This window comes from Sciurus vulgaris (assembly GCF_902686455.1).
Source record: "Sciurus vulgaris genome assembly, chromosome: 1".
In the NCBI taxonomy this organism is placed as follows: domain Eukaryota; kingdom Metazoa; phylum Chordata; class Mammalia; order Rodentia; family Sciuridae; genus Sciurus; species Sciurus vulgaris.
Window position 1 is genome coordinate 40,854,957 of NC_136461.1, and position 18,417 is coordinate 40,873,373.

At 40.6% G+C, this 18,417-nt stretch overlaps 1 protein-coding gene across 1 annotated transcript in view; it reads right to left on the bottom strand.

The window, feature by feature from the left end:
* LOC306670172 (calreticulin-like) overlaps nucleotides 1–17,787 on the bottom strand; it is a gene marked incomplete at its 5' end in the record, with an annotated part of 31,411 nt that extends 13,624 nt beyond the window's left edge. The window contains 4 exons of the mRNA XM_079154765.1: nucleotides 247–341; nucleotides 2,382–2,585; nucleotides 6,072–6,173; nucleotides 17,688–17,787. Coding sequence (XP_079010891.1) covers nucleotides 247–341; nucleotides 2,382–2,585; nucleotides 6,072–6,173; nucleotides 17,688–17,787 — 501 coding nt within the window. The remainder of the gene's footprint in view (nucleotides 1–246; nucleotides 342–2,381; nucleotides 2,586–6,071; nucleotides 6,174–17,687) is intronic.
* Between the last annotated feature and the right edge of the window lie 630 nt (nucleotides 17,788–18,417).

Here is an 18,417-nt window from a genome sequence, read left to right on the forward strand (position 1 = left end):
CTTACCTCCCCATTCTCCCCAATATCTAGCATTAGGGACTGGGCCATGCCAGGCATTGAGGACTATATATGACTTCTGAGTCTTTTGGATCAGCTGATCCTTTGTGAATTTATAGCACTTCTTTAAGTTTACTTTCTAATCTGCATAATGGAGATGATAGTGTTTAGTTTATAAGGATTAAATGAGGCAACATATGTAAAATGCTTATCCTTCCCCCCAGGCTGAGGACCAACCCCACACACTCACCCTGCACTTGATGGTCTTGTTATTCTCATGGTATTTCCCTTGGTAATGAAGGATGACCTGTACCTTGTTGTTGCCAAAGCCACAGATGTCAGGTCCTGGAAATTAAACCCCAAAGCATGATTTCACATCAATTTCAGGCAGTTTTCCCAGTCTGAGGCTAAGATCCAAGACAGACACAGCCTGTATGTTAATCAGTATGACCAGCAAGAAATACATGACATACTCCACTTTAGGAATATTTGAGAAAGATTTAATTTAAGGATTATTTATAAAGGCAGAGGCAGGACATTGAGAAAGCAAAAGGTACAGTGCTATTGTCAGGGCTAGCAACTGTGGGGCTAGTCCCACCCAGGGCCTGAAGGGGTGGGGACGAGGAGTTGTTAGAGCTTGGAAAAACACTCCAGTGGAGAAGGAGCCAGGAGAAAAGGGGACTTTCAGTTGAGGGATACAACTCTCTTCTCTCCCTCTGATGTCCTGCCAGGGATTCCATTGACCAAACCAACCGGAATCCCTCCGGTACCAGGCATTTTATACCATGTCATTTAATTCTCACAAGTAGGTATTACTATCTCCACTTTTAGCTGGGAAAATTGTGGCTCAGACAAGTTAAGCAGCTTACCCAAGGTCAAACAGCTAATAAGACTTGCTGAGATTCAAATCACTACCTACCTAGTTGCAGAGCCTTAGGGCCTTTCTACCTTGTGAAAACTTTGAGGGGAAATATTGATCAGTAACTCTGAGCCCAGAGAATTTTATATGCCAAAGGTTCAGGAATAGACTTTTAACCTAATTTTCAACTTCACCTTCTGAGTTAGTATTCTCTGACTGTCCAACACACACACATACCTACAATGTGCTTTAGCTACATTGGTCTTTATTTCTCTACTTCCATTTGAATTTCATGATTCTGAACTTTTGCACACACTGCTTTCTCTGCCTTCATTACACATCCTCTACCTCCTTCCCTCCCTATTAAAATCTAACTCAACCTTCAAAGAACAATTAACACCTACTCCATAAAGCCTCCAGTTGAATTGAATCATGCCAGGATCTCATTATGTGATCTTATAGCACCTCATTAATATCTTTTTAAAAATATGTCCTTCATACTGTCTTCCCCCAAACCCCTTGTGGGAGATTGAACTCAGGATCACTTTATCACTGAGTCCACATTCCCAGCCCTTTTCTATTTCTTATTTTGAGACAGAGTCTCACTAAATTGCTTAGGGCCTCACTAAATTGTTGAGATTGGCCTTGAACTGGCTATCCTCCTACCTCAGCCTCCTGAACAGCTGGGATTACAGATGTGTACCACCATGAGGATTCTTTCTGCCCCTTAAAAAATTTATTCAATTGTTTGAAGGTAGAAGGATGGAGTAGGAAAAAACACAGGTTTTTGAGGCAGACACACTGGGTTCAAATTCTGGTTTTCTACTTACTCACTTTGGGCAAATTTCTTGCCTGAAAGAAAACCCAATCTTGTTGGGTTGTTTGAGGATCAAATAAATAACACACACATAAAAAGGAAAATCACATTTTTATTATTTCCACATTTCCTACTACCATCACTACATACATATACCCTCCTTGTGAGAAGGGTGGAGTCTGAAGAAAATAGAAAAATGAGCAAAGGCACATAATTTTGACATCCAGTGATGCTATATTGCTCTTAATAAGAGATCAAAATGATAAAAACTGAGTAGGGAAGGGGGAGGATGCAGAGCACAGTGTCTTATTGTAGTAATAGCTCTTGAGACTATCTACAGTATTTATGATCACCTTCTCCTTTTCATTCCCCTCTCTGGGAAGGGGTATGGGGTATCAAACCCAGGACCTCAAGCACACTAGGCAAGCACCTCAACCACTAAGCTACAGTTCTAGTTCCCTTTTCTTTCCCCTGTGCTGTAAACTTGCTAATGCCAGGCACCTCCCCCCCGCTTTGATCTATTTATCTTAACATTTAGGTTTAGAGTTGCTTTTTTCAGGTGTGTTGAAGAGTCCTACTGCACAGGTGGTATGGAGCTATCACATTACAAATTTTGTTCCAGGTCAACATAAACCTTTTCAACAACCACAGTAGCTCTTATCTTATCAGTACCTTGTAGGACTGACAGCAGAGCTTTCAGAGAGCTTACCAAACATGATGTAATACTCAGATTCTGAATGCATATCCTCCTGGTTCAGGGTGGCAGGAAATAGTTTCACGTACCCGCCACCGCAATCGATGCCTTGCTCATGTTTTACTGAAAACTGAACCACCAAGGTCTCATTCTCATTGCTGAACGGCTTAAACCTTGTTGAAAGGGCATAAAACTTGGCATCTTCACTGGTCTGGAGACCTGAAAACAGAGCACAGAAACTTTAGGATTAAATGACCAAAAAGCAACCAGAGAGACTCAGCACTTGGTCTAACCAGTCTCTGGTATTTTCTCACACACAGTAGCTGTGCTGGAAACTTCACACTTGTAATCTCATTCAGGCCTTAGAATAATCCTGCAAAATGGGTCTAATCCCCACTTTACATGTCAGGAGGCTGAGTCCTGGGGAAGTCAGCCACATATGCCTGATAAAGAATCATACACAAATGGTATGAATCCACATCGTGTACAACCATAGAAACGAAATGACATACCCCACTTGTGTACAATGAATCAAAATGCAGTCTGTAAAAAATAAAAATAAATAAATAATTTTTTTAAAAAAGAATCAAGCTGGAAGTTTTAGCCACAATTACTGATGCTTTCTTTTCCTCCACCCATGCTACCTCTGATTTTCAAGAGATATTTAAACACTGCTCTGCAGCTTTACAAAACAAAGCCTTGTTTTTTTTGTTTTTTTTTTTTTTGGAGACACCCACCTCTCCACCTTACTCAGGCCAAAATGAGGCTCTGCCATGACAAGTGCTGAGATTAAAAGAGGCCCTGCATCAACTCTTAGATCAAACGATCATCACTGCTGTTGTTTACTGAACACTTAATTTTTACCAGACAATATGTTCATTCATGTGTGTTATTGCACTTAATCCTCATAATAATCCCATTAGTTGGGCTCCACTAATGTCTCCACTTTGTCATAAAGTCACTAAGGCCATTTCACTTGTCCAGGATCACCCAAACAGTCCTAATTTCAGAGCCCCTAGCCTCCACGTTTAGTCTTTTACCTCCTCCCTCTTTAGCAAATATCATGGTAGTCAGGGATCTGAGTCTTTCTATTCTAACCACATGATTTTATTGATGAGGAAACCATGCTCCAGAGAGGAAAGGTTACTTAAGATCACACAGTCACAAATGACAGACAGACAAGTCAAATCTCCTGGCTCCCAGGCCAGTAGTCTGTATTATACCATGCTGCTGCTCAACTTACTGGTGCTAACTCTGTCACTTTAATTCTCTGAGTCTTGTTTCCTCATCAACAAAATGTGGATAATTATTTCTGTCTCATAGGGTTCCTGGTGAAGATCAAATGAGTAAGAGATGTGAGAAGTACCTTATAAATTAACACAAATCCCATAAGTCATAAAAAGAATTATTTTACACAATGTGCTTTTGGACATAAAATCATTCCTGTATGTTAGATCCCGTGGTCTTGTTCAGTATTAATTTATCTTAGTCATCCATGTACTTTAACTTCTTTATTTTCATTTGAAATTCCTGTTACAATTTAACATAAAATACTCCCACCTTTTTCAAATTTCCAAGTTAATAAATGCAATATTTCTATAAAAAAAAAAAAAACTATCAATATGAAATTTAAGGGGCTATCATGATTCATGCTTGCTCAGGGTCTTTACTTCATGATCTCACAATTCTCTCTACTTCCCTGAGTCACACTGATGAAATGAGGTTTGTTTCAGTCCCTTTGAGTAATTTTTAAACTCCTGAAGAACAGGGCCATTTTTATATTCCCAGCATCTAGGATAGGGCATGGAATAGAGGAAATGCTCAATAAATATGTGTTAAATTATATGAAGGATCACAGGTCTTGATTCAGATAAGGTCCCTCAAGCATTTATTTTGCACACCAGGGTCTTTGATAAGCACTTCCCTGTCTGCCATAATGTTAAGAACTAGCTACATTTTTATTACTACTACTACTACCATTTTGTAGCATTGGAGATTTAACCCAGGGGTGCTCTATATTGAGCTATATCTCCAGTCCTTTTTTTTTTTTTTTTTTAGAGACAGGGTCTCATTAAGTTGCCCAGGCTAGCCTCAAACTTGTGATGCTCCTGCCTCAATTTCACCAGTTGCTGGGATTACAGACATATGTCACCATGTGTGGTCTGTCTGCATTTTAAAGAGAATGATTACTTCTCCAAAGATCTCAGGGTGGGGAACTGTTAGAGAAGCCAGGAAAGACTTCCCTAGAGGAAGAAGTAGCATAGGAGCAGAAAAGCATGTTTTGAAGCTCTATTCTACCAAACTCTGCCTGATTCAGTTCCCCTTCACCAACCTTCATCTATAGCCCAGGGCCCTTCCAGATTACCAGAAGGAATCTGACGAGCTTGATTGGGATGAGATGTGAAGGACGACCACTGAAAAGTGAAATGACAAGAAATGGGTGGCTGTGCAGACTGTCCCTACTGGAGTCATCACTAAGGCACAGGAGTCTGTCCCATGGGTCACTCAGTCTAAGTCTCTCTCCTCTACAAGCAGTTTTCTAGAGTGGGTTTAAATAAAATTTAAAATTCTCAAGCTAGTTTATAATGCTCTCCTTCAATAAACATGAAAATGAGATGCATAACAGTAGCCAGGAGGGAGAAGATGGGAAATCACTCCAGAGGATGATCAATGAATTCTATTTATAGAACAAAAGCTTTCTCAGACCAAAAACCCAATGCTGACAGCCCTAGTCCTCAGAGCTCATTCTCTTCACAATACTATTTGGCCCTTATGATGGCCCTTCTAATAAACATGGCAGGTGATGAGATATTGTCTCCTAAAATCAAGACTCAGAGAATTAAAAAGACTTGCTCTAATTATACAGCTAGTAGGTGATGAGAGTTAGCCCTAGGTCTGTCTGCTCTACTCTCTATAACATTAAACTGCTCTAGGGGGGAGAAACAGTTGGACATTATGCAGCGCTTTCTCCTGTTTCAAGTGCAGAGTGCTACTTGAAAAATCCTAAGGGGTTTGGGAAAGCAGCATAGTCTAGCAACACAGTCTGTATAATGAATAGTCTCTGAAGTCAGACCCACAGTCAGATCTCAGTCCTGCCCCTTCCAGCTGTGCATATGGCCTTGAACCCATAACTCAACCTTTCCTAGGCTCCTTTGAAAAACTGGGAAAATAATAATGACCACCTTGTACGTTAGGAGAATTAATGATGATAATGTAAGTTTTCAATGCCTATTATTCAATGAATGGACACTGTTATTTTAGTGGAAAGTTCATCCTTTTTCATTTACTAATTTTTTTGTTTTAAATGGGGATTGAACCGAAGGGTACTCTACCACTGAGCTACATCCCCAGTCCTTTTTATTTTTATTTTGAGACGGGGTCTTGCTAAGTTGCTGAATCTGGCCTTGAATCTGTGATTCTACTACCTCAGCTTCCAGAGTCACTGGGATTACAGGTATGCACCAACTCACCTGGTCTCCATCAACTAATTTTTTTTTTTTTTTTTTTTTTTTAAGGTGCTGGGAATTGAACCCAGGGCCGTGTGCTTGCAAGGCAAGGATTCTATCAACTGAGCTATATCCCCAGCCCCTCCATCTACTGATTTTTTAAGTACAAGAAATGAACTGATAATCATAAATAAAAACAATTGCATAAAAGTCAGAATTTTCCCATTCAATTAGTATATTCTTGAATTCCAGTATTTACCTTTATCTTTTTCTTTGTCTCCATAAAATTTTCCGGCAGTAAGCTGAAATTTTCCATAATCCTGCCGATGTTTAGATTCTACCCATCGTTTTTTCCATCCATCTATGGAATAAAGGAGAAAAAAAGCAACATATAAAACTTATTTGTGATCTGGGTGTGATGGTGCACACCTGTAACCCCAGCTACGTGAGAAGCTAAGGCAAGAGGATCACAAATTTGAGAGGAGCCTGGGCAATGTAACAAGATCCTGGCTCAAAGCAGCATAAAAGGGTTGGAGATGTAGCTCAATGCTTGTCTAGCACATGGGAGTCCCTAGTACTGCAAAAAAAAAAAAAAAAAAAAAAAAAAAGGGAAAACATTGTGTTTCCTTAGACAATAAAATGCAGCCAATGCTGATCAAATCCCATGGAAAGGGTAGGAGTATAACAGAGGATAATTCTAATATTCCTGAAATGCCCTCACTATCCAATGCCTGGATCCTACTCTTCAGGCACTACAACTAAGCCAACATGAAGTGGCTTAAATATCAAGTAGATGAGCCATTTTTACATTAATGCCCTACCCAACCCTCTTTCATGATAGTTAAGTTCTAAAGACCACCATGGAAATTATGGTTGAAGAACATGAAATATTTATTCTCATAAAAGTAGATGGGAAAATGTGCTTAGGAGGATAAGTCCTTGTACATACTTACATTTAGCAAAATAAAATAATAAAATCAGCTTATTGAGTAAAGAGATTAGCAGTAACATTTTATACTTCTTGAATTAGTAATGATGATAATGAACAATCAATTTCCATTTACCCTCTTTCGTTGCTTAAACTTTTTAGACTCTCCCTTACAGTTTCAAGGAGATGCTGATAAATGTGTTTTGTTTTGGCACAGATGGCATGCAGACAAAGAAGCATTCTTTTTGGGACCTGGCACTCCATCCAAACATTTAGTGCCTTTGTGATTTTATGCTTCAGAGTTGCTGACTCCCACTTCCTGGGCCCACCATGGTCCCAGAGTCACAGGGTTATTTGGCAACTTGAGATAGAAAAGGCCTTGGAGGTAGCTTATTTCATCTCCTCCCTGCAGCTGAAGGGATATTTCTCAAATTCCACTCCCCAATGTCTCAGGTCATTGCCTTAGCTCTACTCATGAAAATCCTGTACCAACACACACCCATTAAGGCCACTGTGAGCTGCTCTGTCAGCTCCTATTACTCAAGTCTGATGACTCATCTACCTCATCTCATGAAACCCAAGGGCCATAGGCTTGCTTTTGAAGGAGTTAGGAATATGCCACCCTAAAATATGCTCCTCTGGCATATCGACTGTGTTGAATTAAAGGCATTTAAAAACAGCAGGTGCAAGAAGATCACTCTGACCTTCCTTCTTTTTCTTAAAAACAGGAATAAAATCCTCATGTGAAAAATGTCTTAGTAGGTGCAGTGACACACGCCTGTAATCCCAGCAGTTTGAGAGGCTGAGACAGGAGAACTGTGAGTTCAAAGCCAGTCTCGGCAACTTAGGGAGGCTCTAAGAAACTCAGGGAGACCCTGTTTCTAAATAAAATATGAAAAAAGGCTAGGGATGTGGTTCAGTGGTTAATCAACCCAGGGTTCAACCCCTGGAACCCCCCAAATAAATGTCTTCACTATATAAAAAGAAAAAACACGTACCATTCTTATTATTGAAGACAGAAATTGAATCTGAAGGAAATCTGGATAAACAAACCTTATTACAGTAGCATTTATCTTCCAACTCACTTCTCTATCTGATTCACTTCCCTACCAAGCCCCTTCGCCTTATCACATTTCACAACTTTTGTCCAACTCAGCATATGTGATTAATGTTGCTTCTGTGGGTTTTCATTTCTTTATGAGCAATCCCATCCCACATAAAACATGTAGTAAGTGCCCAGCATGGTGGCGTAAACCTGTAATCCTAGCAACTCAGAAGGCTGAGGTGGGAGGATTGCAAGTTCAAGGTAAGCCTCAGCAATTTAGCGAGACCTTAAGCAACTTAGTTAGGCTCTGTCTCAAAATAAAAAATAAAAAGAACTGAGGATTAAGCTCAGTGGTAAAGTGCCTCTTAGTTCAACTCTTAGTACAAAATAAACATGAATTAAGTAAATTTGTATGCTTTTCTCCTGTTACTCTGTCATATGTCAATTTAATTCTCAGTCCCAGCAAGAACACCTGAAAAACCTAAAAGGGAATTGGGGGTATAGTTCAGTGGTAGAGGGTTTGCCTAGCATGTGTAAGACCCTGGTTCAATGCCTAGTGTGATAAAACAAAACAAAAAAGCCTCTAAGGGAGGAGAGAATTTTTTTCTTGCCCAATACCTCATTGTCTTCTCTGTCTCTCTCAGCATCTCAGTATTTGATAGGCCAGGATGTCTTGGTGACCACCTCTCTCTCTCCCTCCTAAGGGAGTGGTGCCAGGAGTTTCTGCCTTAAGTTGCTATGGCATGAATGAAGTGAACCTCACTTCTCTGACCATAGTTGATCCAAGGAAGGATAAGTATTGATACCAAGGTCAAAGATTGGTGCTAAAGTCAAAGATGTATGTTAGGTCCTCATGTGACTCCCTGAAAACTTCACCTTATTCACATTCTTGGACAATGAATACTATGAGATAGATACTACTAGTTCCATTTGGCACCTTGTAAGTCATGGACCTAATAAGTGGTGGAATCAGTTCTGTCCCATTGCATAATTGTCTTTCCTCTGCAAAAAAAGAAGGAGATACAAGGAAAAGTGCTATGTAGGAAAAAAAAAAAAAAAAAAAAAAAAAACCTGTGTTATAATAATAGCTACTAAAAATGTTTTACAAGAGAGCTATTTAAAACAAAAGAAAAAATAGACACTATTTAGCAGCCATATGTAGGCATCGTGCTGAGTCCTTTATGTGCATTATGTCATTGCATTCTCATAATAGCCCCGTGATGAATGTCCTGCTTTTCCCCTCATTAAAAGATGATGAAGCTGAAGTTTAGAATCTTGCCCAAGAGTCCAGTTTTAAGGAAGTGGGCAACTTACGCAGGTCTATGCAACACTAAAATCTGCCCTTTTAACCCCTAGACTCTATAAATTTCCCTAAAATCATGCATGTGAAAAGCCCTTTAAAACCTAAAGAGTGTGTAGCCTGTGTAAGTGTCAATTGTGGCACTTTATAGTTTGTGATGGATGATTTGTGTATAATTTGAGTAAAGTCTAAATTCCCGCTAGACTGGTAAATTGCATAACGATTTTGTTGACCATTGTGTCCTGGTGTTTAGCACATAGTGGATTGTTAAAAATGTTTGTTGAGTGACTGAATGGATGTATCATCATGCTTTTTGACTAAGCCATAAGATTCTCAGTCTTACAAATGGAATCATGCATTTATTCATCCATTTGACAAATTTTAATTGAATTTAACTAGTATGTAGATATGATTGTACAATCTTGGCCTTGAACTTTATGGTAAAAGATGTTAGGAGTCCAAACTTCCCATCTCTAATTATTTTTCAAGGTGAAGAGTACTGATGCAAATCAAACCTGACACAAATTAGGGTGTCTCTTGTTAGGAGAATAATGTCATATAATTAATAAAGTTCCATTTTAATGCCTTATACTTTTCCTTTTAAGCTCATAATATCTTAACATCATAAAGACTCAAGCCAGAATCACTCTTGGTGGTCATTTGATCTGATTTCCTTACCTTATAGAAAAGGAAACTAAAGACCACAGAAAGAAGGAACTTGCTCATGGACACATAGTTATCAGTTGCAAATCTCTAGACTAGAACCCTGTGCTTCTGCACTCTGGCTCTGGGCCCATTTGTTCTTGAATTCAGCAGATGAATATAACCTTTCACTTTGTGCCAGGGTTCAGGTACACAGATATAAATATCTGACAGGCCCCCTCAGGGAACTATGAGCCTCAGGGAGTTCAGAGAACCTGGTAGAAGAAACATACAATAAATAAGTAAATAAGTAAACAAACAAGTGAGGCAATTGTGTAGTAAGGGTCTGGACAGAAGGAAGCAGAGGGAAATAACATTCAGGAAAGCATCTTCTGCTCCCAGGCATCAGAGAGGGCTTCAGAAGAGGTATGCCTGAAGAAAGAATTGAAAAGGCAGAAAGTCCAGGAGAGGTTGTTCCAAACAGAATGACTTGAATGTACACAGGCCCAGAGGTGTGAAGCAGCATGGTGTTTTAGGGGAACTATAAGCAGGACTATATAGTTTTTTAGGAAAGAAGAGAAGAGAAAGGGCCAAATCAAGTAGAGCTCTTGAGACCAAGAGAACAGTAGATTAACTAAAGTTGAATACTGCCATTTATTCCCACCTGATAAATCTTCCCTTTAAATTGGTCAAATATCTGTAGGTCTCCAGAGACCTTTCCAACAAAAAGTAATGTGTTTGGGAGCTGGTACATCTGGCTGATAAATGCACATAATCACACTCAAATCTGCAGAGAGAGAGAAACAAGGAGTCCACATAACCATAATTCCTCTCTCAAGTGAACTTACCCCCATAACTGTACATTCCAATTGTCAGGCTTGTAATATAGCTCAAATCAAAAGGTTGGGTTAGGGATCATCTCTGTCACCAGCTTCAGCAGTTTTTAATATAATTAATTAATTTATTTATTGGTGTTAAGTATTGAACCCAGGGACACTGAGCCATATCCCCAGTCCTTTTTTTTTTTTTTTTTTTTTTTTGACAGGGTCTCACCAAATTGCTTAGGGCCTTGCTAAGTTGCTGAGGCTGGCCTGGAACTTGCAATCCTCCTACCTCAGCCTCCCAAGTCATGGAGATGTGTGTCACCTTGTCTGACTTCAGCAGTATTTTTAACTTCTTTGTAACTCAGTTTCCTCATCTGTAGAAAGGTTTCCTAACCCATAGAATTTCTGGGATAATTAAATGAAATAGCATGCAGCACAGTTTTAGGCAGGAAAGTGCTCAATCAACACCAGTGATGTTATATTTGCATATATATTTGTATATGTAAACAAAGTTTCATAATATCAAAGGGGTAAAGATAGAATAAATATTTTTAGATTTGAAGGTCAAAGTTATATCTTCCCCAACATCTGGTCCTGAGCCAGAATAGATCCTTTAGAAGAAGTTTGCATAATTAGATAAAAAAACAAATTTGCTGTATTTATTCAAAATCATCAGATCTAATTCTACAGAAGAGAATTTGTTAGACAACCTAACACCTCTTCAGGTAGCAATATTTTACCTACCATTTTCAATGGAAAACATTAGGCATGATAAAAGATCATAACCTCTTGTATATAGAATTCTAATTTTAAAAATTAAACTTTCTCAAAGACTCATATTCTCTATTAGGCTATAATGTACAGCAGAGAAGTAGGTCTAGTGTTCAAGTTTTTCAGTCTCCACTATCCTTTTTTTGCTCAGAATACTCACTTCTCCCTGAGGTTAAAGCGTTTGCCTCTAGCAACCCACCAAGCTGCTGTATATGACTTGGGCAATTCCTTTTCTGCATCTGTGTCTTCATCTATTATAAAAAATATGTATTTAAACTCTTTAAAGAAAGGAACGCTGACTGGGAATTGTGGTGCACACCTGTAATCCCAGCAACTTGACAGACTGAAGTAGGAGGATAGCAAGTTTGAGGATAGCCTCAGTAATTTAGAAGGCCCTTCTTGAAATAAAAAAGAAAAAGGGCTGGGGATGTAGCTCAGTGGTAGAGTACCCCTGGGTTCAATCCCCAGTATAACACAAACAAATAAAAATAAAGGAACCCTGTTTACATAGTAAGTGCTTGATAAATGCTTGTTAAGTAACGGATTGGCTTGAGGACCCAATTAGTTAAGATAATAAAAATAATTATTGTTGATGTCATTCAACAAGAGCCTCTAGAAGAATTTCCACTTATCCTGGAGGTTGCCATATCTAACCCACTGTAACTTAGCCAAGTTTCCTAGCAAAGTGGACATTAAATAAGAGTCTAGGGGCTAGGGAGATAGTTTACTGAGCACCTAATCTGTGCTGCCTGAGTGCTAAATGTCAGGGTACTAACATGAGCAAGATATAATTCTTTGAACTCTCAAACTCTCAAGGAGGTCACAGTCTAATGGGGACAACTGCTTTTCTTACTTTATATTTCTTTCTTTCTTTTTTTTTTTTTTTTTCAGTACTGGGTATTGAACACAGGAGTGCTCTACCACTGAGCTACATCCTCAGTTCTTTTTAGTTTTTTGTTTTTTGTTTTTTGTTTTTTTTTTTGAAACAGGGTCTCACTAAGTTGCTGAGGCTGGCTCTGAACTTGTGATCCTCCTGCCTCAGCCTACTGAATCACCTGGATTATAGGAGTGTGCCATTATACCCATTTTATGATCCGTTTTCTTGATGGCAGACTATCTACATAAATTGTTTAGAATACTTCTGTACAAAAAGTTTGTATTGGGCTGGGGTTGTAGCTCAGTGGTAGAATGCTTGCCTAGCACAGGTGAGGCACTGGGTCCTCAGCACCACATAAAAATAAATAGATAAAATAAAGGTATTATGTACATCTACAACTAAAAAATTATTTGTTAAAGAGTGATAAGATTTCATTTTAAACAGGGTGGCCTGTGCTGAGATTTGATTAGTGATTGAAGAATGAACCATATTCTAGGTGAGCTACACAAGCAGAATACCAGAGAGAAGAAAGAAAGGAAGGAGACTGGCACTTCCTATGTACCAGGCACTGTGCAATATGGTTTCCATACCTCATTTCATTCAGTCCTCACAGGGCACTTCAAAGGTGGTAAGGTAATCATGTCCATTTTATGGAAACTCAGGTTAATAAATTACCCAAGGTCACCCACTGAGCAAATGTCAGAATCAGGACTTGAAGCCTCATCTGTCTGCTCCAAGGCCCTCGTTTTGCCTTCTCATCCCTGTGACCTCCAGAGAGATCTTTGCCATCAGTTTGTACTTGAGACCTGAAAGGCCAGCTGGATTGGACCTCTTTGGTTTGGGCATCTGTCCAGGGCGATTCTTCCCCAGGCTCAGCATGTCCAAGTATCCCCGAATCACAGATGGTCTCAATTGCCTATCAGTTGGAGGCCTGAACAGCAGGGTGTTCCTCTGCCCTGCTGGGCTGTCCTCAGTGTGTCTGTGCCAGCTGGGCACAGAGGCCCTTTGTCTCAGAATGTCTCTTCAGCCAAGTTTTCATGGTCAAGTCTGGGAGCTAACAGAATTAACATTCACACACACACACACACACACACACACACACACACACACACCTTGTGACTCCTGCATCATTCAGCCCCTCATTTGAATGCTAGTTTCTTTCTGCCTGATTTTGTGTTTTAACAATGGTCCCTGCTGTCACCATTAGTCTTCCCCTCATATCTGTTTGTATCATCAACTTGATGATTCTCCAATTCAATCTACTAACATTCTTGTGTACTTTAATGTGCCAGTCCCTATGCAAGTTCTGGGATTCCTAAAGCTCCTTTTGTCCCCGAGGCCATTAGTAGTATGACCTGCTGACCATCTGACACTTGGCAACTCGAATCAGTGGCCAGCGAATTATTTATGAAGGTAGGAGACTTGGGTTTAGCAAGCATTTCTGCCACTGACACATTATGCCTTGGGAAAACCACCTTTCCTCTCCAGGGCTCAATTTCCCTATCTGTACAAAGAGGGTTGGAATCTAAGGACCATGCACACCCACTTCATTAAAGTAAATGTAAAGAAAAAAAGAAGGGAAAAAAAAACTACTGGTACAAAATAGGCATTCAATACAATTAAGTTCCATCCCATTGAGTTTAGTTTTCTGGGACCCCTGACAACCAGGAATGGTTTGCCTTGGCTAATAACAGCATTCTGATCTCTGAAAAGTTTACTTCCCAGGGAAGTTCATTCATTTATTAATTCGTTCATTTAACAAAAAATATTGAGCACGTATACATGTCTGTCCCAGGCACTATTCTAGATGCTGCAGATACTCTAATGAGCACAACAGGGAAGCACTATGTTCTCAGGAAACTAATCTAGTGATGAGGAGAGCAAGAGGGAGGAGAGAAAAGGGCAGGGGAAGAAAAGATAAAAACAAGAAACAGTGGGAAGTATTCTAAAAACTTGAGCATGCAAAGGTTCACAAGGGAAGTGTTTGGGGTATAGAAATGTTCTGTATATTGATTGTGGTGGTGGTTACACAGCTATAGACATTTTTCAAAGTTCAAAGAAGGATATACTTTATCTATGTATGTATTTATTTACTTTGGTACTGGGGATTGAACCCTAGCACTTAACCACTGAGCTACATCCCACCCTTTTTTCTTTTTCCTTTTTTCTTTTGAGACAGGGTCTTACTAAGTTGTTGAAGGTCTCCCTAAGTTACTGAGGCTGGCCTTGAATCTGCGATTCTCATGACTTAGCCTCCAAGTCACTGGGATTACAGGTGTGTACAATGCTTGGCTGAATGATATAGTTGTTTTTTTTTTTTTTCTTTTAAGTTTTGAACAATACAGTTTAAATGAGTAAATGAGTATTTAATCTCAGGGAAGTTGATTAAAAATTAAGTTACATAAAAGGCTGAAGTATCTTTTGATGGATAAACAGGAAAATCCCCTGTCAGGAAACATTTAGACAGAAACCTGAATGATGAGAAGGAGCAAACGTAATTAGGCAAAAGTCACAGCAAGTGCAAAGACCCTGAGAACTGAGCTGGCAGTGTCTGAGAAAGAACAAAGAAGCCACTGTGACTAGAATGTAGTGAATAAGCAGAAGACAAGAGTGGAGAGGTAGGCAGGGGATAGATCACAGAGGTCTTATAGATCATAGTAAAAAGGATGGATTTCATTTTAAATCTCATAGGAAAACAGTGGAGGTTTTTAAGTTTTCAAAATGATACTATCTGATTTACATTTCTAAAGGTCGCTTCTGAATTTTATATCAGAAGAGATTAGGGAAAAGCAGAAATAGAAGCAGAAAGGCCATTCAAGTTAGTGCAATAGTCCACATGAGAGGTGGGTAGTGATATGGGAGGTAAAACATAGCATATTTGAATATATTTTGAAGGTATAATCAATTAGACTGGCTGATGGATGAAAGGAGGGAAAAGAAAATTAAGGAATCAAAGGTGAGTCTTAAATTTTTTATCTAAACAATCAAGTGAATGGTTGGTCCACTAACTAAGACGGAGGAAACCAAGGGAGAGAGACCAAGTCTGGAGAACACCCAAGTTGTGCTTTCAACATGGTAAGTCTAAGATAAACATGAATTTATGGGTATCTGGTTTATATTTCAACCTCTTATGAGTTTGGGTAAAACAAGTCAGTGTCTAAATCTTCTCAGTGCCGAATACACTAACAGTGTTGGATTTCTGAGTTTTTTGAGCCGAGGATAAGCCTCAAAAACCTGTCGTGTGCAGTGGTGCATACTGTAATCTCAGCACCTCAGGAGGTGGAGGCACAAGGATCACAAGTTTGAGGCCAGGCTCGGCAATTTAGCAAGACTCTGTCCCAAAATAGAAAATAAAGAGATCTTAACAATTACACATCTCAATGTCTCAGTCCTGATGCTATGGGAAGATTATTTGAACATTCTCTTTTTGGAATGTTATTTTTTATTGTGTGTGTGTCAAAATTCAATCATTCAATCATTCAACAGTCCTTAACCTGGTACTTCTCTAGTACAATCACAACTTTGACATTAAAAACACAGAGGAAAATCAGAGAAATAGCCAGTGTGAGCAGGGCTGACACACAAGAAACACAGAGGCTGAGAGGGGGCATAGGTGAGCTTTCCCTGTGAAGGAAGGTCATGCAGAGCTATCTTTACAGCACATAATATGCTGTAATGTTCTGGGTTTTATTTGTGATTTTGTCCTTATCAACTGTCTTGGGGCTTAGGGCTTGAAGCCACTCTTTCCCTAATTCCAAGGGGTAGTTCAGAAACCTCGATAATACCCTTGGGCATTTCACTCCTGCTATTTTGGACAAGCTGAGTTGAGTCCTTGGGGAAATGGCTGCAGGTCTGTGCATGTTTTCTTTGCTTCAGAGAGGAATTATGATGTCAATAAAAGATCAGGCAGGGAGGTGGGCCTAGGAGCAGCATTCAGAAGCTTGGACCCCACAAGGCTCAATGCAAAGATTGGGTGGAGATCAGTTAGGAAATGGAAGGTCACTGACCTATCCTTGGAAGAGGTTGTGCCTTGTGCAAAGTTTCCTCCACAGCCAATTAGTGAAACTGAGGGATTTCTTGCATCCCACTCCTCAGCCAGCTCCTAAACTTTCCCCTGTGTGCTGAGTGCTGTGGCACACACCTATAACCCCAGCAATTCAGGAGGCTGACGCAGAAGAATCCCAAGTTTAAGGCCATTCTCAGTAACTCAGCAAGACCCTTAACAACAGAGCAAGAACCCGTCTCAAAATAAAACAGTAAAAAGGATTGGGGAGGTAGCTCAGTGGGTTTAACCCCCCAGGACCACTGTGTTCCTGGCACAACCTCTCTACTTTCACCAGAAAATTACAATAGTGTCCTAAAGGATTTTCCTGTCTCTGAGCTCAACTTTGGCTAGCTTCACAATCCATCTCCATATCTTTGCTGAAATGCTCTAAGACCCAGGTCATATCTGTTTCCACCTTCACTAGCACCCCATTGCTTTCAACAAAAGGCTAGGCTCCTTGGTACCCTTGATCTAGTCCCTGCCTGCTCTGCAGGCTCATGCCACCTTCACACTTTCAGTTCCCTGAAGACACCACTACAGGTTGTATCATCATTTAGAACCTTTGTACTTGCTGTTGTTCTGAATTAGAATGCCCTTCTTCCCATCTCTGCTTGACTGTAAACTCTTGTTCAGTCCTAGGAACAGCGCTTGGGTTTTGCATTCTTCCTGGAGCCTTTCTGTCCCTCCTTCTTGTCTGGGTTATTCACTCCTTTCTCTGCACACCTCTGCACCTTGCTACCCTCAACATGGTGTTATTTGTATCACAGATTGGGAAATTGAGTCTCAGAAAGGGGAAGGGGCTTATTCATGCTTTGAAGTTGGAACATGTACTCAAATCCAAAAGTTCCCAATTTCTAGGCAATTTTCTTATTCACCATTCTCTTAAAGAATCAGATTTACATACACAGGAAGAGTATTTTTTTGTGGGCTCAAACAGTACAATTGAATATCTGTCTTTAAACAAGAAAAATCTGCCATAATTACCTGATGGTCCTGAGACATTCCAGGGAAGATGCCTGGTGAGATGACTTCCAAGAGTTCTCTGAGTTCTGATACTTTATGAACCACAAAAAATTTCACTATCACAAATAATGTTGGCATTTCCCCCTCCAGGGTTCACTTGTTTGTGAACAAACAAGGATGAAGGATAGGAAAAAAACGTTTACTGCACACCTACCATGTACTGAGGGTAATGCTTTGCCCACTTTATCTCATTTAATTCTTAGTATTCATTTAATAGAGAAGGAAATTGAAATGTAGACAAGGTTAGTTACTGGCCCAGGGCCACCCAACTAAGAAGCAGCAAGCAAGGATTTGAACCGTGATCCTTTTGGCTCTAAATGGCCCCCAAAGAAGGAAAGTCAGAGTGATCGCTGGGGGAGATGATTGGGGAGGAACAAGAAGGGTCTGGTCCAGGGTCCCTTCTACTGCCTCGACACTTACCCCCGTCTTCGAACTCCTCGCGCAGGTAGACCTGGCGCTGCACCTGTGCACCCAGCGTGCAGGTTGCCAGAAGCAGTGGCAGCAGCTGCAGCCCCTTCATTTTTTAGGGCTCCCGCGTCCCGGCGCCCAGCCTCTGAGTGCTGATACCTTGGCCAGGGGCTGTGCTCTGCTGCTGCCGGCTGCCTCTACCTTGACCCCCCCACGACAGGGGCTGAGATCTAGGTACCTGGTCACCTCCCATTCGCGGTCTTGGTGGGGGTGTAATGAGGACCACAGCCAATGGTTGGGATCCACGCGCTGAGAGTGCTAGAGAAGCTAATGGGGGTGGGGGTGGGGGCAACTAAGTGTTAAGAGAGCTACAGTTCAGGATCCCTAGAGAGCGGGGCGGGGGGGGGGGGGGGTGGTAGTGACAGGGCCAGCTGAGACCGGCCTCTGGGGTCCTGTGAGCCTGCTCCACTTTAGTGGTTTGAGCTGGTTTCAAAGCGCTCCCACATGATTCCTTCCACTATTCTTTGGTCCTTGTATCCCTCCGTCTACCTTTTCTTTCCTTCCATCCATTCATCTATTCACTAGGCCTATAAAGAAACAATGATAGCAGGATGATGTCTGTTTAACAGAAGTAACCCCCCACCCCCACCCCAGAAGTCTTAATCCAGCATGGGATCTCAGGGGAGCTTCCTGAAGGAGGCATGCCAAGGTTGCAGGAAGAAATGGGAGGGAGGAAGATGAG